General features: G+C 42.6%; 1 protein-coding gene across 1 annotated transcript in view; it reads right to left on the bottom strand.

The window, feature by feature from the left end:
- The window catches only part of B3GLCT (beta 3-glucosyltransferase), a 70,806-nt gene extending 49,890 nt beyond the window's left edge, over positions 1–20,916 (bottom strand). The window contains exons 1-4 of the mRNA XM_081950376.1: positions 20,455–20,916; positions 13,106–13,164; positions 10,422–10,461; positions 2,446–2,555 (exon numbers count right to left, since the gene is read on the bottom strand). Coding sequence (XP_081806502.1) covers positions 2,446–2,555; positions 10,422–10,461; positions 13,106–13,164; positions 20,455–20,536 — 291 coding nt within the window. The 5' untranslated portion in view covers positions 20,537–20,916. The remainder of the gene's footprint in view (positions 1–2,445; positions 2,556–10,421; positions 10,462–13,105; positions 13,165–20,454) is intronic.
- Between the last annotated feature and the right edge of the window lie 337 nt (positions 20,917–21,253).

Below are 21,253 nucleotides of genomic sequence, written 5' to 3'. Positions count from 1 at the left end.
ATACATTACAGCAGGAGTCCCCAATCCCTGCGCTGCGGCACACTACCAGATCACGGCCTATTCGGAATTGGGCCATGCAAGAGTCAGACTGGTTCGCATGCATAGCTCAAATCACATGAGTGGTGGGCCGCATGCACACGCATGTGTGCATAGCTCAACTTGCAGTTGAGTGGCATGCTGCATGTTCACAGGCCCACTGCTTGTGTTTAGCTGCAGAAGGACACAGGTGCACGCCAGCCAACCACTCGCACAGCCTGTTTCCCCTCTCCCTCCCAGCTGGGCCATCAAGCTGCATTATAGCATATAATCTATATATAAAATAAATACAAGCTAAAATAAATATGTAGTGCACGGCCAACCACAGAACAGCATATTACAAAGGTTTCAGTTCAGTTCATTTCCTAATGTTAACATGAAATTACTCTAGGCCAAAATGGTAATCCACTTCCCACCTATATATTTTTCTCAGTATCACACATTATAATTACTACATAATAAATGACACCCACTAGTAAAAGAATATACATGGATGAAAGAATATGGAAACATTCTATATTTTAATGAAGAACTTTTAGGCAATGTGAATTTCCATCATCTACTTATTATTTCTAATTTCAGGGAATGAAGCTACAATCTTATATATATATATATATATATATATAACATATGCTATTTGATTCAATTCCAATTCCTCTCGTGTCAGGAACACAATTCTTTAATTTACTTAACGTGCATGGAAGAGAGATGGTATAGGAAAATGCCCATATGGAATGGACCTGGGAGAATATAGCAATTCTATATTAAGTCATTAATAGTAGCTACAATGTTATAGTAATAACAACCTAATTTTGATATGTTTTATTCATTATTTATCATGCAAATAAAAATGTCTTTCTTCAATATAATGGTTCTTTTCAGAATAACAATAATGCAGCCCATTTCTTTTTTCTTCTTAGATATACCATTTATAACAGTACATTTAATAATTCTAAATAAATGTAATAGAAAAAAATGCTTCATTGTGTTTTATTACTATTTACTCACTAGTTTGTGAAAATATATTGTAGTCAACAAATGCAAGGATAGTGCAGTAACATAGAGTGCAGGAAAATTAACAATCCAATAACAAAGCAGATAGAAACTACAAACATCCAGACAGAAACAAGAAAATGCATAATTTTCTATCAGGCAGATAAAAAATAGAAACACAACAATGTATGGAAATCATATCAGATATATTACTATTTTCCTGACTTTTCATGAATTGTATTTGTGTAATATTAATTGTCTTTGTCGTGTTAATGGAATTGAAACTGCTGTTAGTTATCAATCATCTTCTTGCTTATAGTTTCAAAATATGTCTATTGATAAATAGTTAGAGATAGTAATTTCCGCAGATAGCAACCTTTTGCTATTAGGATAATTATGAAAAAGTAAGTTTGTTTCAATGCCAACATTTAGAACAACAAAAGCATTCAGTGTGAAACTGATTAAAGTCTCGTCAATTTCAGGTAGCAGCTGGAGCCTGCCAGAGGATTTTACAGAGAGTCCTTGCTTATAGACTGCCTTGTTTAAGGACTGTTCTAAGTTAAAACAGTGTAAACAAAATAGCTTTGTGACCAATCCTCACATTTATCACCGTTGCATTGCCCATCAGTCATGTAATCACCATTCATGTGCTTTGCAACCAGTGTATGTTTACAAACGTTGCAGCATCCTGTGGTGATGTGATCACCATTTGTGTGTTTACAAGTAGCTGTGACAAGCAAGCAAAGTTAACAGAGAAGGCAGAAGTAAAATAATAAGCCGTGATCAGGTGATGTTTCACTTAGTGACTATAGCCTTTCACTTAACAATCAAAGGGGAAGTAAGGGTGTAAACCTGTTGTGATTGTGTGATTTTCTGCTTAGTGACTGGCACTTAGTGACTAAATTGCCAATCCAATTGGATTGCTAAACAAGGACTACCTGTAAGCAATTAATTACCGTGACAGAGCTAACCTTGTTAACTTGCAATTAGCTCCTCTAACTCCCATGAACTCCAAATAGCCTTGATTTTATTTAAAAGGCAACAATGCAAATAAAGTTCTATTTGAATTAAGAATTTAGCATCTATTTTGTCAATAAAAACCAACATGTAAGAGATACATATTAATAAGTTAGGACCTTGTTATGATCAATTATTAAACAAAACCCAGCTATGCATTTTAGCATGACGTGCCTAAATGAGGAGAAAAAAATTATGCAAAACAAAGGAAAAAACAAACAGCATAAGCATCACTTTAAAAATAACTAAAGAATATATCAACGGATGCTTAGAAGTCAACTGTTACACAATTGAACAGGTGAAATCTTTTTAGCTTTAAATGAAAACCATATCCTGGAATTATTCAAATTTCAAACCTAAAAGAAGGAGAAAGATAAATATATTTGGCATAATATGTACCTTTCCCAAAGAGGCAGCCTGTTTTAAAATACTTCGTTTAAGATCATCTGCTTTTTTCAAATGATAAGAATTCTTCTGACTCTGGATAACAAATACTATTTCCCTTAGCTCTGTAAATAGAAATATATAAATAAATGATGTCAACAATAGTTAAGTGAATTCAGTATTATTATAAATAGCCCACTGAAAAACACCCTGGGTTTTCAAGTAATGTACGCATACATGAGTATCTCCTAAATTCTAATAAATTGGCTGAAAAAAGGAAAAAAAAAGTTTTAAATTTCAATAAAAGAATAGTGCTAGAACCTTATTAACCACTGAAAATCCAATTCACAAACCATACTGTTGAAGATTAGATGCAATAAAAATACTCGTGTAATTTTACATGAATTTGTATAGCGAATTGGATTTTTAAAGTATTTGTGCATTGAACCTAAGGTAATTTACTATTTCATTTAGAGTAAACAATTTTAAACGCTACTCATTTTCTCAGATGCATTATGCCCCTGTAAAAAACAATCTAAACTTGTCTCACAGGGACAAAAATAATTCGCACCATGGTTCTTACAAGAACAATGATTTCCTTAACATATATAATAGAATCTATTGGAATTTTAATGATCTCTTCACTTGTTTCAACTACCGGTTAGTCCTCAGATTCTGAAGATAATTATATGTATAATGATTAAAAGAAATTGATTTCTTCTACCTAAACAGATGTATACTGCCATATTATTAGTTGCATCAATAGGCTGCCCCTCTGTCTGTCTGTCTATCTTCACCCCCCATCTTCCTTAGAGAGGGACTTAATGTCAATATTGCTATACTGTAGATACAATTACATTAAACCATCTGTGCTAATTATGGCATTCTACATTTTGATCCAAGCATGACAAATGTCTCAATGGTCCAAAGACAGCTCAAAGAAATTATTCGTTTAATCCACCAATTCATTTCCCAGGCCATACCTGACATCTAGGCCCTTGTTTCAACTATTACTAAGATCAAGAAAAAGGGGCTCTTACTGCTAAACAAAGCTATTAATATTCATATCAACGTTTTAAAACAGCTTTCACATTAATCAATGAGACGTTTAAAGCTTCATTGCTGCCCAGAAAGATTTTCAGGAGATTTGCTTCTCCAATTCAGCCTGCAACCTTCTCTTAAAAATATTCAATCTTTCATCAAATAATGAAGCGGAAAAACAATGTTTGTGTTTTGCTCTAAGACAATCACATCAGAACCATCTCTGCTAATCTGGGCTGTGGTTCTAACTGCTCTTGGTATGACTATCCCTTCCAGTCCATTTCTTTGTATCAGGGTCCCCTCTAGTCAGACCTATACAAAAGTTAACTTTAATGTATTTATAATGTACCACATTCCAAAATATACAAAGCAGTTCACAATATAAAAATAGAAGACTAAATCATTTATCAAAAGTCAGCAAATAAGAGCAAGTTTATATTAATGTTCACATTAATAACGTACAGCCTCAGGAATATAGACTATACAACTTCTATAGTATTCGGATGCCTAACTTCTTTCTAATTCCCATGTTTTCTGTGCCTAAACAATTACAAAGATGTCTGACGTCAAGTCAGAGTAGCCAAACACAAACACACCCAAAGGTCACAAACTATCCTACTTTGATGACACTTATTGAAAGATTAAAACCATGTGTCCCTCTTCATCACTCTTCATGATACATAGGATTTATATTCCATGAATATGGAGATGCAACTGGATTATCATCAAGTTGTTAAGTCTTCAGCTCCTAAGGCTGGGATGGCGAACCTGTGGCACGCAGAGCCATCCATCAGGCCACGCGAGGCGTTTCCCTATAAGCTAGCCAGCGCACATGCGCATACTGGCCAGCTGACTTTGGCCTTCTTTTGAGGCCATTTTTCATCCTCCCCAGGCTCCAGAGGCTTTATAGGAGCCTGGGGTGGGCGAAAACAGCCCCCCCACCCCCCAGGAGGCCCTCCGGAGGCTTCAGGAGCTTCCCTGAAGCCTCCACAGCGCAAAACACCCCAGCCCTACGGGCAACTGAAAATTCAGGAACAGATTTCCAGTTTGCTCGTAGGGTCGTTTTTTGCCCTCCAGAGCCTTCAGGGAAGCCTCCGGAGGGCCCCTGAAGGCTCCGGAGAGCTAAAACCGGCCCTACGAGCAAACCAGAAGTCCGTTCCTGAACTTCCGGTTTGCCTGTAAGGCCAGTTTTTTGCGCTCCGGAGGCTTCAGGGAAGCTCCTGGGGAGGGCGAAAAAAGCATGGCAAAAATGGGGGGGGAGCGCTGGTCATGCGCACATGTGTGCTGGGCTCGTGCACATTGCATTATGGGTGTGGCATGCCCACGCACGACCCCCCTGCGCTCCCCCCGCTTTTGGCACACGAGCCAAAAAAGGTTCGCCATCACTATCCTAAGGCTTTTTTGCAATAACATAATTTCGTACCATCTTGTTTCAAACCATTTATAAACATACTCATGGAAAGAATGGTACTGAGCAAATATAAGTCTAATGCAGAGACTAATATAACCTTACCAAGATGGAGTATAGGAACATCTTTTATCAGAAATGCTTAATCAGAAACAGAAGAGGGAAGAGGAAGAGTCCATAACTCAGCAGTCAATGCATAATCCCCATGAATCTTCACTAAAATTAATCAGATTGCAATGGCAGAAGAAAGAACTCTGTCCATATCCATGAAGACCTACTACAAGTCCCACCCCAATCCCAATATTTTGGACTTCAGCTCCCATTAGTTGATGGCAAATAACTGCAATATAAGTAGATAAGTAGATATCATATTTTACTCCTGGAATAGATAGCATTAGGATAGATGGGCAATATGTCCTAGTTAAATCAACATATTTTTACTGAAAAGAGAACTTAATAAAAGAGGAGGAGCTTCCGGAGGAATGGCGGTCTGCCGCTAGAGCTCCGTAGATCCGCGGGGCTCTCTCCAGGGAAATAGGAGTGCTGCCGGTCCCCTTTTCCACCATGGGGACCGGGTGCCCAGTAAACAGCTACCCTGGTTTCTTTTATGACCCGACTGGGTCCCCCAGGGTAGCTGGACGATTGGAAAAAGCGTGAGGAACGAACTGGTGTGCAGCTGATGAGAGGCGCCGCCCTGAGAAGCCGCAGAGAGGCCGTCTGCGTTTGGAGCTGATTGAAGGAGAGGCAGAGGGCTGGGAAATGGCGGACGGAGCGTGCGGAGGTACGCCGGTGTCGGCGGTGCCGAAATTGGACCTGAGGTTGGAGGCTGGTGATCTAGGATCGATCTGGGATCGTGGATTGTGGCGGCGACGGCTGGAAACGCCGGACGCCGACTCCCTCGGCCTGCTGCCAGCTGTGAGAGGTTTGGAAAGGCTTGGAAATCATGTTGGCCGAATTTGAGAAGGCTGGAGGCCGGCCGGGACTTTTGAGGCCGGCGAAGACTGAATGGGTAGGCTGAGAAGGAAGCTGGAGGCCGGTAGGAGTGGTGTTGGGGCCTGGAATGGTGGTTTGGGGGCCAAAATCGCAGATGCAGGCCAAGGCAGGGATTAAATGCCGATGGCCTGGTAGGAGTAGGGCTGCGATTCAGGAGGCTGTATAGAGACCAGGGGGGGGGGGGTCTTTGTTGGGGATTGCCAGGAGGCCCTTATCACCAGGCTTGGCAGAGGAGTTATTTGCCTTCTGCCTGTTGCCACTCTGATTGCACCCCACCTACCCCCCCTGCTGACTATCCATCAACAACTGCCCCTGATTACCATCTGCGTGAGCCCTGGAGGACTCCTCCCTATCCTATGTGACTTTCTGCTGATTGACCATCTGCCCCTTGCCCATTGCCAATTACAGTCCAACTACCCCTTGCCATCCACCATTTACCACCCACCAGCCCCCACTTCTCGATTGTCATCCAACCAACCAACCATCATCATCCCCCCCATCTAAGACTAATGACTGGACTATTCTTCTTCGCTGCAACCATGCTTTTCAAATTATACTGGACTATGACATCTTCAGCACAGACCCTAGGCCCCGACGAACTCTTTTAACACTCTATGTATTTAAGGTCAGACCTGATCCTACTGCGGGAGTCCCCCCTCTCGCAGGTGTGGCCCTCCGCCCTTTCGAGGGCCCACCTTGATGACGGATTTATTAATCTCGAGAGGTGGAGGAAGCGGAGACTTAGGGGGTTTTTAGTTAGTTGTTTTTAAAAAATTTGTAGGGGTGGGGGTTCAGGGGTTGTGGGGCGGGTGGGTCAGGTCAGGAGCGATGAGAGAGCCGGGTCTCCAGGTGTGGTCGCGAGCAGAAGGAGCGGAAGGGAGGAGGAGGGGGAAGATATCGTTCCTATACAGGGCTCTTTAATTCCAACGGTCACAGGGAGGGGCAGATACGAGGACAGATTAAGAACTTACAGTCGGTTGGGAGACCGTGGATGCTGGTTACACCCGGTCGCTTGTACCAACCCCCGCGTTCTAGGTGGTCAAGAGTTACAGACCCAGGGCATGAGGCTGCTGTTATGCAATGCGAGGTCCGTTGTTAACAAGGCCCCCCTCATTTACGATCTAATTTTAGAGGGGGAGCCGGACCTCGCGGGAATAACGGAGACCTGGTTGGGCCACGAGGGAGGTCTTCCCCTCGTGGAAATGTGCCCACCAGGCTACCGAGCATTTCACCAGCCTCGGGCCCAGGGAAGGGGCGGTGGGGTAGCAGCAATTATTCGGGAGGACTTAGAGCCGAAGGAGTCCACTGTGCCACAGACGTCCGGATGTGAATCCCTTGTTGTGAAATGGGGCCCTGGGAGACAGTTGGGCCTGCTGATAGTATACCTGGCTCCTCGCTATACATCAGCGGCCCTGCCTGAACTCCTCGAGCTGATCGCATCGGTGGCGGTTGAGACCCCCAAACTTTTAGTGATGGGGGATTTTAACCTGCCATCGATGGGAGAAGCATCAGAGGGGGTTCGGGAGTTCATGGCTTCCATGACAGCCATGGACCTGACTCAATTGATTCAGGGCCTGACACACGAGGGAGGACACACCCTGGACCTTGTTTTTGTCTCTGGCCAGTGGTTGAGTGATCTGGGAGGAGGGGACTTAACCATCACTCCCCTGTCATGGTCAGATCACTCACTCCTTCGACTTGACTTCCCTGGTGCTACATCCCGCTGCGGGGAGGCGGAACCGGAAAGCACTAGATGGTTCCGCCCCAGGCGCCTGATGGAACCAGATAGGTTCCAGACGGAGCTTGGGCCACCTCCTGTAACCCTGACCCGCCCCCGGGTAGAGGACCTGGTGGTCGCGTGGAATAATGCGACTACCGGGGCCTTGAACCGGGTGGCGCCTTTGCGGCCTCTCCGGCGGCAACGATCCACCCTGGCCCCTTGGTTTACCGACGAGCTAAGGGTGATGAAATGCCGCAAGAGACGTCTAGAGAGTCGTTGGAGATCCTCCCGTTCCGAATTTGATCGAACACAGGCACGAGCCCATTTAAGGACGTACCTTGTGGCATTGAGAGTGGCCAAACGTCAATATTGTGCCACTCTCATTGCATCCGCAGAGAACCGCCCTGCCGCCCTGTTTCGGGTGTCCCGCTCCCTCTTGTTTCAGAGGCCGCGGGAGGCCCCTCTACAGGGCAGGGCAGAGGAATTTGGGAAATATCTGCAGGATAAAATCGCTCAAATCCGGAAGGATTGGGTCCCTGTCAGTGGTCCTATGGAGACGTCCTTGGCTAGTCTTGAGGAATCGACCTGGGAGGAGTTTGACTTGGTTGCCATCGAGGATTTGGACAGAATGCGTGGACGACTGCGACCCACCACATGTTTATTGGACCCGTGCCCCTCCTGGCTTGTACTGGCATCCTGGGAGGTTACACGAGACTGGCTCCTGGGCCTAGTGAACGCTTCGTTGAGCGAGGGATCTCTCCCGGCCGCCTTGAAAGAGGCGGTGGTGAGACCCTTGCTCAAGAAGCCTTCCCTGGACCCTTTGGAGCTGGCCAATTATCGTCCTGTCTCCAACCTTCCCTTTTTGGCGAAGGTTGTAGAGAGTGTGGTGGCTTACCAGTTTCCACGACATCTGGAGGAAAATGATTATCTAGACCCGCGCCAGTCCGGCTTCCACCCCGGTCACAGCACGGAGACGGCCTTGGTCGCGTTGGTGGATGATCTCTGGAGGGCCAGAGATAGGGGTTGTTCCTCTATCCTGGTCCTATTAGACCTCTCGGCGGCTTTTGATACCATCGACCATGGTATCCTGTTGCGCTGGCTGGAGGGGTTGGGGGTCCGGGGCACCGTTTTGCGGTGGTTCGGCTCCTACCTTTCCGGCCGGACGCAACGTGTGTTGGCAGGGGAGGAGAGGTCGACCCTACGCCCCCTTAGTTGTGGGGTGCCACAGGGGTCGGTCCTCTCGCCACTCCTGTTCAACACATATATGAAGCCACTGGGTGAGATCATCCGTGGTTTCGGGGTGGGATATCATCTGTACGCTGATGATACTCAGCTGTACATTTCCACCCCGAACCACCCCAACGAGGCCGTCGAAGTGATGTCCCAGTGTGTGGAAGCCGTACGGGTCTGGATGGATGACAACTGACTCAAACTCAACCCCTCCAAGACGGAGTGGCTGTGGGTACCGGCTCCCCGGTTCAGCCAATTAATTCCATCTTTGGCCATCGGGGGCATTCAACTTGCCCCCGTGGAGCAGGCGCGCAATTTGGGCGTCCTCCTAGATGCCCGGCTGTCCATGGATAACCATGTGACAGCCGTGGCTAGGGGGGCGTTCCACCAGGTCTGCCTGGTGCTCCAATTGCGCCCCCTACTGGACCGGGACGCCTTACGCACAGTCACTCATGCGCTGGTGACGTCCCGTTTGGACTACTGTAACGCTCTCTACATGCGGCTTCCCTTGAAATGCACCCGGAGGCTACAGTTGGTCCAGAACGCAGCCGCGCGGGTAATTATGGGGAGTACTAGGTACTCCCATGTGACACCGTTCCTGCGCGAGCTGCACTGGCTTCCTGTGGTCTATCGGGTGCGTTTCAAGGTTTTGATAACGATCTTTAAAGCGCTCCATGGCTCAGGACCTAGTTACTTGCGGGATCGTATTCTGCCCCATACATCCCTGCGACCAATCCGCTCGCACAGAGAGGGTCTCCTCCAGGTGCCGTCCACCAGACAGTGCCGAGGGGCGGCGCCTAGGAGTAGAGCCTTCTCTGTGGCGGGCCCAGCCCTGTGGAATGACCTCCCTCCGGATATTAGGAACACCTATGACCTCCGCTCCTTCCGTGTAAAGCTCAAGACCCACCTATTCCAAGCAGCTGGCCTGGCTCAACTATGATCTAACTATATCGCTCCTGACGGGTTTTTTATTTGTGTAATTTAATTGTATTTATTTATTAAGGGTTTTTTTAAACATTGTGATTTTAATTGTTTTTATTCACCAGCCCACCTCCTCCTTGTACACGTCTTAGTATACGTCTTTGTTATATGTATGTCTTGTCTAGATATGTATTTTATATGTTTTGTTGTACGCCGCCCCGAGTCCTTCGGGAGAGGGTGCGGCTAAGAAATAAATATTTATTATTATTATTATTATTATTAATAGAGCAGAGGGCATTTGTTATTCTGGACTTTATAGCCTCCCAGAATAGCTTGCAGTTAATATCAACTAGAGTAGAACAGGAACGAAAGTGTGGTTGCTATTCTTTCATCATACAAATAAGACTTCTTAAGGGTATCTGGCTGGTGTCTGAGGGAAAACCATTGCATAAAGCATACATTTGGTCTGATCTAATATGGAGTCTTCTTATGTTCTTGCAAGTTGTTCTTGCGAGGATAAAGTAAATAATGTAAATTTGGGATCCAATCACAATAGTATGGTAGCAGTTACCAGAATTAAAGTCTAGGAAGGCATAATGGCACAATGAATGCAACACATATTATTGATCCTGACTGTTAGACTTACTATAAAGGTTAATATCAAATAGGTTGACTTACCTTTGCTTATTTGGCTTGAATACTCATTTTTTCCTGGCATCTGTATTAAGAAATCAGGAACTATATTAAAAATGATATTGAACAGGAAAAAAACAACCCTTTTAAAACAGTTACAAGTGGTTAAAAATATTCACAACCTTTAACAAAAACCTTAGTGTATCAGCACCATTTATATTACAAGTTTCAAGTATCTAATGAGCCTCACACTTACCAACTCAGTAATTCTTATAAAAGCCCAGCAAAAGTTAGGCTAATCTTATTATTTTCATATAGCAGCAAGCAGCAAATGCATTGGTAGCTAAGTCTTTAATACTCTGTTCACATTCTTAGTTACCACATTACACTATCCCTAGCTTAAATAGGTTTATTAAACGGGCCCCTGGCAGAACATTATTCTATACCATTTTATTAGAAATTGTAGCATAAAAAATTAGCTCCTGTGATCAAATTTGCCATTTTAAATTTCTGTTTCTTATAATTGATCGGAATTTATATACCGTAGTTTTCGGAATATAAGACGCACCGGAGTATAAGACGCACCAAGATTTTGAAGAGGCAAATTAAAAAAAAAACTTTTGGACTCTACAGACCTATCAAAAACGGCCCATTTTTTGTCAAAAAAAGGGCATGCATAGCCTTTAGGCGGCTTATAGATTGCTCCGGGGGGAGGGGAAACGGCCCATTTTCTGCTCATTTTTGCCCTGTATAGCATGGACATACATATAGTTAGGTTCACAAAATAACTTTTCTATAATATTAGCTTTTATACTATTGCTAAAAAATATACTCTACTCAAAAATGAGTATCAAAAATCAATATGTTGATTTTTTAAAAACAAAATAAAACATTGGCTATGCACGGCCATTTTTGCAAAGGGGGCAGGGTTTCGTGAGGCAAAAAATGCTGTATTCAGTGTATAAGATGCACCCAGATTTTCACCCTCTTTTTTGAGGGAAAAAGGTGTCTTATACTCCAAAAAATACGGTAGTTAATTAAAAGAAACTACTTTTTCAAATAAGTCTACATGCCCAAATATTGATGAGAACATACATTCCAGGAAAGCTCAAATCCAAATTATATTACAATCTATCTAATAATTCAGTGTTAAGTACAGAGATGTCAGAACTTAGCACTGTGCTTCAGAGCAAAAAGTTCACTATAGCATCACCCTGGAAACCAAGTTCTAAAAATATATTGACTATTATTCAGTAGTGACTAAGCAACTGACAGCAGATATTTGCTGAAATCGCCTATACATCATGTAGCAATCTCACTGCTCAAGAAGAAGTGTTTCCTAACCAATGAAATAGAGCAGCATCATAAAGAGTCACAATTATTTGTTTACGTATTTCTCAACAACCTGCAACATATAACCTTTTTAACCTATTCCAAATCTTTGCTCACTTTGATCTAACTTTACTGAATTTCTCCTGCAGCCGTGTAATCACTTCGCTTTTTCTTTCTCTTCCTTCCATCAGACATTAGCAGTCTACAGCCCCCAAGGTTCCTTTTATAGCATTCAGGGCATCCTCTGGCTGTAACTACTGACTGTTCTCATTTTGAGATAGGAAACTTTCCTGACATTTTGAGACTTAAATATGGAGGAAAATAACACTAAAAGATTAAAGCAGACACATCACCATTAGAAAAAAACCTCAAAATTTCCCAAATTCTGAATGATGCTTGGGTACCAAAAGATTACAGACAGCAGCTTTATAGAGTCTGCACCTCTACCTTCCGCAGTAATGCAGTGCATATGGGAGTACAAAAAAAATATTAATGTAGATTTACTTAGCATTATTTCATGGAGCCTCTTTCAAAAATGTAAGTACTAGAAATGTTCATGCAGAAAGAAAAATGTGTTTCTAGATATTAAGTTTATCAAGCTGCTTGCATTTGCAGGTATTATATTTTGCTTGCTGTTTGGGGAAGAGTTTTGTTTTGAAATGTGAACACTTTACAGGTGGCCCTCACCCCAGAACCACTTGTTCAGTGATTGTTCAAACTTACAACAATGCTGAATGGGTGGAACTCAGTGGTGAAATTCATTTTTTTTTTACTACCAGTTCTGTGAGCGTGGCTTGGTGGCCGTGGCAGGGGAAGGATACTGCAAAATCTCCACTCCCACCTCACTCCAGGGGAAGGATACTTCAAAACCTCCACTCCCACCACCCCACCCCAGGGGAAGGATACTGCAAAATCTCCATTCCCACCCCACTCCAAGAGAAGGATACTGCAAAGTCTCCACTCCCACCTCACTCCAGGGGAAGGATACTGCAAAATCTCCACTCCCACCTCACTCCAGGAGAAAGATACTGCAAATCTCCACTCCCACCCCACTCCAGGGGAAGGATACTGCAAAATCTCCACTCCCACCTCACTCCAGAAGAAAGATACTGCAAATCTCCACCCCACCCCCCCGCTGTGGTGCAGGAGGATGAGTAGTCCACACCCACCCAGCAACTGGGCAGAGAACCAGTTGCTAACATTTTTCAATCTCACCCGGCAGTAAGCATGATGGGTATCAAAACAGAACTTTAACATATGAGGCTGTTCACAATCAGAGCTGTGAAAAACTTCTTTGCATTTCAAGCAAACCTATTTACTGGTGTATCAAAACTTGACATATTTTACAGGTAAATCTTTTCAAGTTTCTTGCTATCTTTGCGCAAGAAATTTAGTACCTCTGACAGAAGTTTGATCCGATCTTTTCCATTTTCAGCAGCAACATGTAGAATTAAAGCTGAAAAAAAGGAGAACAAAGTTATCCTCCTCTCAAATGTGTCTTGTTTTTTTTAAATATGAGAAATTATGTTTACATAGATATTAAAAAGCAATTTAGATAATAATATCTCTTAAATGTGTAGAATGTCTATAGTAGTCATCATTATAGACATTAGTTTCAAGCATGAGATAGTTATGTTTGAAATTAGTACTGCATTGCTTGCGGTAGTGTGAAAATGTTATTCCCATTCTTCCTGGAATAAAAAAAAAATTGATCTGATCTGAAGCCAATTTAGATAGTTTCAAGTCAAAACCAAACCTATACAGCCATAGCTTTGTCATCCAGCACTTCACTTTTCTAAATAATATGCATTTCATACCTATATTACCTTTTATCCTTCGGTTAAGCTTAACATTTTTATTTATGAAAGAGGACTTCTTCAGAGGCTGAAATTGTTCACAGTACATTTTTACTTGAAACAATGCCAGGATAACAAGTCTAAGAAACAGCCACAATCAGAATCTGGGCACAATCAGAACAGCAGCAGAATATGCTTCCCAAACGTTTACAGTTAAAGACCTACAAGTCATAAGATAGACAAAACTAACATCATCTGGCATAGTTTGAAAACAAGTTTGCCATACAACAGCACTGAGATCCATTATCCTGAATAATTTGATACCATCTTCATGATTGGCAACCAAGTAGTTCACCTAAATACACCAAGGCAAGTAATACTGTATTGCATGAATATCAAAAGTGCATTTAATTTCTAAAGCAACATGCTCTACAAGAAGCAGTTGGATACAGTCATTAAAAGACTTGCAGCAGGATTTTATAGGTGTTATACTTGTCAAGTGTGGTTGTATTGTGGGAAATAATGTTATTACTAGTTGTTATGGTGGCTATCTTTCTCAGCAATGATAACTTTGTACATATATTGCTAACTTACCAGCGTGCCTATTGCTTAAGAGTATTGTACAATCAAGTATGGATTCCTTTTGGACAACGCATTTTTCGGGAATTAACCATTTTAAGTCTGAAATCTTTTAAAGTCAATGTGCTAAATAAGAAGGAAATTATTTAACCTATTTTGGCAGAAAGTAGCAGCACAATTCTTAAATGCTTTGAGATGATTAAACCACTGATTTAGGTGCTGCATCAGATATTTCTCTTTTCTTCCAAGTGCAATTCAAGTGTTGCATCATTTGGATCAGATTACTTTTGGGACCATCTGCCCTTGGTTAAATCTTCCTGTTCGATGCACTTCAATCAATGCTGTTATGGAAGTTAGAGAGATAGATGAATATCGCTTTTTACTGCCTCAGTATCTCTCTCTCCCCCCTCCTCCCATCTCACAATGGTCTTATATGGCCACCCATCTCACACAAGTTGCAATTCTATGGCCACCATTCTTACACAAGTCACTGTGTAATTCTACACAGGCGAATTACAACAGGGGACAGATGGAACAACTGCCAAATGTTGCACAGAGCCTGTGGCCTTTCAGGTTCTCCTCTGATCTTCCAAGCTGCCAGTTTTCTCTGACCACCTCTTCTGTTGACCTAATCAAGCAACCACATCAATCACCAGTTCCATAGGCTTGTATTTCTTGGAAGAAACAGATGGCAGTTGGTAACATTCTAACCCTACGCAACTCTGCTGAGACTCTCCTTTCCCCACTGACATTTTGCCGAATGGCTCCACCATGACAGCTGCAGCTTTGAGGGCTCACTAGTGCCAACTGTGTGCTGGCAAGAATTGAACTTTTTTCCTATGCTGCTTTCAGCATCTCCCTCATTTACGAACTACCAGACCACCACACCAGGCCAGTTCTTCCTTTGATGTTTACTTCTTCTACTTTTTCTGCTGTTTTACTCTTCTTTTTCATCCAGTTGTGCCTTGTACTTCCCCAAGGCAGACATAGATTAACTGAGCAAGAGGTTAGCAAAAAAAAACAAAAAAAACTTTTTTTTAATGAAGGAAAGTTACTACCTCTAGTTTGCAGTCTTGCAGACTCCCTTTTTGAATCTGCGCCAATGAAGTGGCTTTCTATTTACATTCTGGAAAGATTGGCCAGTATTATTTTGAATGCTCAAAGTTTAATGTTCATGTTTTTATTTGTATTATAAGAAAAATTATTTCTGTTTTTGTATTCCTTGTTTTCTACATCTGAGAGCAATTAAAGACTACAGAGCAAATGCATTCTATGAAACCACTATCTTTCAGTCCAGCAACGACATCTTAAACTGTGAGTTGGCTCTTTCTTTCAGGAGGAATGTAATCCTTTTCACAACATGCTGAATGTGAATTCCCAAGTGCTATCTCCCATTGACCCGCAATACTGCCCAGATTTAATTTCAGCCTGGCTTTCTTTACTCAGCCTATTAGCAAACTTAAGTAAGTAACATTTATTGCATTCTTAATTTTATTTAGATTATGACTGGATAATCAAAAATATTATTAGCTAATAAAATTTTCTTTGTTGGAGAGCATTTAGGAGATAATGAGACTGCACTATCAGTCCTAATGGGTTTTATTGTACACCTCCAGGAGTAATGCAGATTATGGTGATAAATGCCATGTAGAAAAAATATTTAGATAAGAAAACAGCAATCAACTTATGGAATCATGTAGAAAACCTCCTTATTCTGTCAAATGACATCTACTTACATTTGAATACTTTAAATGTCCTAAATCTAGCTACAATTAAAACAGATAACCCATTTTTAAATTAACAAAACTTTCCCACCAACAGTGACGGAGCAAACCGCTAGTATAAGGATTCCCAACCCCTGGTCCGGCACTGGGCCGTGGCATGTCAGAAACCGGGCCCTGCAAACAAGCAAAGTCCCATCCATGGGATGCAGGCTGCATGTGAAACCACACCCCCTTCAATCTGTGTAAAAACCTCTCCATGAAACCGGTCCCTGATGTCCAAAAGATTGGGGGTGCTGCACTAGTATACAAAAAGAAAGCTATCCCCATTCCCTTCTAGTACTAACAATGTTACCTACCGTGTTTCCCCCGAAAATAAGATAGGGTCTTTTGACCCCTGAAATAAGCACTTGGCCTTATTTTGGGGGAGGTCTTATTATTTTTGAGACTCAGGAGGCGGCGAGTGTGGTCACCTCATGGTTGCTGCTGTGTTGCAATATTTTCAGGGAGTGATTATTTTTAGGGGAGGATTATTTTAGCACATGCGCTCAAAAGCCCAATTGGGCTTATTATTTGGGGAGGTCTTATTTTCAGGGAAACAGGGTAGTTGAGTAATGAAACATCTGCAAGAAAACAACCAAGTTCAGAGCACCAAGGACCCCGCAGTTCATCCCCAAGCTACAAATATTCCGTCAAAACCATTTTTATTTATAATCTTAACTCTATGAAAAAAAAAAACCTGTAAATAAATCTTACTTGTGTTTCATAATGCAATCCTATGCAAATTAGACTTGTTGAGTTCAAGGAGACTCACTAACACTGATGGGAATATAAAATTCATTTTAGTCATGTTTACACTGTCAAACATACACAGGGCATTTCCTTTTTACATTGAGTCAATACTTCTCTTTCTCATTTGTTTATTTACTGCTCCACTGCTTCATGCCCCAAAGTTGAATCTACATGGGTATCATGTACAAATTCCCTTTTGCATGTAAATGTGCATCATATTTTTATTTCCTCTTCTCCAATCCTTTTCTCCTTTGGTTTGGTAAATTATGCAATACAGTTAGGTGTCAAAAGTGAATGCTTCCTAAATAAAACATATTCCCAGATCATCACTTAATGAATAATGGGAATGAAGCTTTGGCCCAGTAGTCATACAAGCTTACTTTTAGATTTCTGCAACTGAAAAGTTCCAGAGAAAATGATTTAATTATTTAACTAAGAGTGTTGGCTGATGTATTATTCAGAAGTAACTCCCTTGAGTTTATTAGGATTTTGGCAGAGATAAGTGCAAACATGGGATTGTAGACATTTATTTAAATCTTGGGTTCTCTACGCCTGTAAATAAATGGGTGGTCTTATTTGGCTACATTAAATAAGATAAACCAAACATGAGAAAAAGAAGAAACAATAATGTTTCCAGATAACATTTGCAATTGCTAACATTTTGATGGTATGATTTTAACAGTGCCTGCACTGTTAGTTTTCCATGTGAACTAGCAGAGGCTTCTTGTTACGAAGAGAGGATTTTCATCAATTACTCCTCCTGCCTCTCAACACTATCTTTCTTGCTGATCTGAAAGGTCCCTATTGCTGCCAGTAGCACATTTTCAGCAGGCAGCATCTTCAGGGGAAATGGAGAATCAACAGCCTCCCTTCCTCTATGAATAATACAAGCTTATGTTGGATCCAAAGCTTTTCTACAAATGAAAGAGGACCATTAAAATGAATCACACAAGTTTATTGGGCTTCCTCTTAGGTTTTATTCTCTAATTGACAAATAGGTACATAAAAGGCAGTGACAGATCTCAGAAACTGCTTTTTTCTCTCTGTATGCCAAGTAATATAAGTGAGATTATGTAATTTGGAACTTAATATATTCATTTTCCTTTTTTGTCTTCATTACTTTCCCTTATGTATTATGTTTTGTAGGCCTACAGATATTATATTTTAATGTTTGAATAGCAATTAGAATACCACCACCATTAAAGCCCATGCAAAAACACACACAGACACACACACACTTTAAGGGATATCTTTCATTTTTGTTCATTCCTGGGAGATGTTTTAGTCTTCTTTGAAATCAACATGTGTTGGGTGGTTTCTTTATTTATCTTTCATTGATAGCTCTGTGATGTAACATAGATTTTATCAGACTTATAATCTTAGTTGGTTATAGATTGTACTACACAGAGTAAGTACTGTTCCTCTACTGTTAAGTACTGAAATGTCTGTTCCCAGAGGGAAAAATATTGTGTTTGTAGGTGCTGTAGAACATCAGGATAAAGGGAAGTACTTCTTATATTTATACTGCAACTTAGTTTTCTTGGCTTAATATATATATATGGCATCTGTGCCACCAGATATCAGAAATAGAAGTGAAAATCAAAAGAAGAGATCCAACAAGCCAATTTTATCCACTAACCTAATAACACTTTATGCTAATACATTTTTACTCTTAAGAGAATATCAGTGTGCAAACCTGGGTAGGAAATGATTACTAAAAGACAGAAAGATAAATGATAATCCCTTTTCAACATTCAATAAGAAAAAAGCTAGTTTTAAAATGCCATCTATCAACTGCCAGGAATCAGTTGAACCTGGAGACATGCAAACAAATATTAAAATAAGTTTTTCTACCATATTTCTACCAATATAGGGCAGTATTTACTGTGCAGTAAATACGGTAGTATTCAAATATATTTTGCTAGTTTCTGAGCATCTTCCTCATGTCATTGTAGATGCTGAAGCTCTTAAATCCTTTTAACAGAATAGCTACACTATGACAAGAGAGGCCACAGGAACATTAAACAACCCCAACTCATCAAGGTGTATATGTCGATCAGCTTTTTGTAGCCATCTCATGAAGCTCCCCAGTGGCTTTTCTGCAGTTAATTGTGTTGCCCAAACTTACAGCCGCCGCCATTTTTAACTAGAAATTTAAACTAACGAAAAAACATGTCTCAAATAAAGGGGAATATTAACTAGGCATGACATTTATTCTGGGTTCGTAACCAAGACATAGCATTGAAAAATTGTCAATCTTGGCTACTGGATCACATGGCTCATGCATGTAGTTGTGGGAACATAGTGTGTTTGTTTTCCCACATATCTGAAACAGATTTGCTTTTTTCTTTATATTTAATACATAATCAGTGTGTAAATTCCAAGCCAGTTCTGCCGAGATGACTCAGATGTCTATTTCTCCTTCCTTTGTCATATTTAAACTTCATGCATCACTTGCTCAGTCACTCTGCCTTTCCAACTATACCCTATCCCTGGTTTTCGACCTGCAAAAACCTATCTGAATGGGAAAAGATATATTGCAGTAAGCTTATGATACACTTGGAGGAACATCAGGAAACCCCTTGCCCTGCCTCAGAGAAGCAGCAGCAGCCTCTGTGCCAGCTCAGAGAGGCAAGGCGGATGTTTATAGGCTGCTTCTTTGGCACACACACACAAAAGAGAGCTCCGGTGGCAATGAATTATAATAGACGGCTAAATCTGCTTTGCTAGCCATTTATCGAAACTTGCCTTTGTCCCAAATTCAATTTCAATTTATTAGCGCTTATAGATCGCCCCCTCTCCCGAAAGGGACTCGGGGCGGTGTACAGTCCATGTCAAAGAACAAAATTAAAACAATTAAAATTACTACATGGAAAATATATATATATACAAATATAAAATGGATAGATGCATAAGAGGAGGATAAAAGATGTGCAGGACTGTATTGCTAATAAATAATTAAAATAAACAGACATTAAGATCCCAATACCCAATAAAATTAAGACTAGAATAATACCCTTAAAAACCAGTAAAATATAAATGCCAGGAGATATTAGGGAGAATGACTGAGAGACGTTTCCCGCCTGACTGATCTGGTGGGAGACACAAAGCCTGGGGGGAATCCACCCTTCCTTGCCTTTTAACACGTCCTGCACACCCTACATAAGGCCAGCGCGCTTCCCGCCGTCGCATCGGTGGCATAAGGATCACCCAGCGGGGGCGGCAAATTTGACGCCATGCCCGCTTTCTGGTTTAAGGACCCAGATTGTTGTGGGGGCAATAGGCTGACTCTGTAAACCGCTCAGAGGCGAGTGTAAAGCACTTAGAAGCGGTATATAAGTCTAAGTGCAATTGCTATTGCTATTGAGGAGCAGGGGAAAAGCACTTGGAAGAGAGCTTAAAAGCGCACTGCCTTCTCCGGAGTTTTCAACTCGTTTCCGGGGTTACTTCTCTACACCCCACCCGGCTCTCAACCTCAGGGAAAACAAGGGTTTGGGGGCGGGGGGGGGGCTCTGGACTCCGGACTTTTCCCCCTGCCGGACAGGCTGCAACGATAAACCGAAGAGGGACAGGAAACAGCGGCCGCCCTGAGCAACGCTGAGGGGCGGAGGGCAATTGACTTCCCTCGCTTCTCCGCCAGCAGCAGCCTATCCCGCGAACAAACTTCAAGGCAAGGAGGGAGTGAGGGGGAGAGAGAAGGCAAGCGGACCGAGCAGGACTAGCGGTAGGAAAGCCGCTCTCGTGCGGCGATTGCTGCCGCCGCCGCCGCCTTTTCCTTTCCCGCCCCGAAGAGGGAAAGAGGCGGCGACAGCAGTTGCTCTTGCTCGGGCAACCCCCGCAACTCAGCAACGCACTTACCCCAGGCGCAGCACGAGAGGAGGAAAAAAGCAGCCGAGCAGGAGGGAGTCCCGAGCCAACCGCGCTCTTCCCCGCGTTGCATTTCGGTGGTGGCCACAGCGTCTCTTTCCTCTCGAGTTCGCAGCGCCGGGGGGAACGGGAAGCGCTAAGCCTGCGCTGGCCTCCGCGTCTTGCTGCAGCGGGAGCCGATTTCCAGCGGCTTCGGGATGGTCTCGGGTGCCGGGCAGCTCTGTGGAAAGAAAATAAAGAGAGCCGTACTGGAGCTGGCGGCGCCACCTAGTGAGAGAAATGGTCGCTCGCTGATCGGCGCGGAGAAAAGGGGCGGGGAGGGGGGCGGTCGACTCCAACCTTCGGGACTAGCTTTTCACACGGCTTTCCAAACCCGTCTTCTTTCACTGGCGGGGCTTCCTGGTATCTAACCCTCTCCTCGCGGTTCGGTTTTTGGCCGTTTCAAGCGCTGGAATCCTTAGCAGCACAGATAGACTGCACTGTATTGCTTGCATTAGGGTTGCAGGTTATAATTATGCACTGTTGTACTGTCCGCTGCAGGCTAGGGAGCAACATTCCTCCCTCCCCACTCTAATTCAGCTGTGCCTCTAGTTCAGCTCAATATACAAGGTGAGGTTGAGTATTGTGATATATCCATCACAGGGAAAAATATCTGATGGGGATGTAGCTTTCCTTTGGTCTTCTTGGCAATGCACTTCTTCTTTTCTGAACTGTGGTCCCTGAAGTCCACAGATTGATTTTAATGCATAAAGCAAAAGCGCTGACACAGCACCTCTTAGGGGTTAGAGCC

Source organism: Natrix helvetica (assembly GCF_964273705.1).
Source record: "Natrix helvetica genome assembly, chromosome: 4".
In the NCBI taxonomy this organism is placed as follows: domain Eukaryota; kingdom Metazoa; phylum Chordata; class Lepidosauria; order Squamata; family Natricidae; genus Natrix; species Natrix helvetica.
This window is presented reverse-complemented; position numbering and strand designations above follow the sequence as displayed.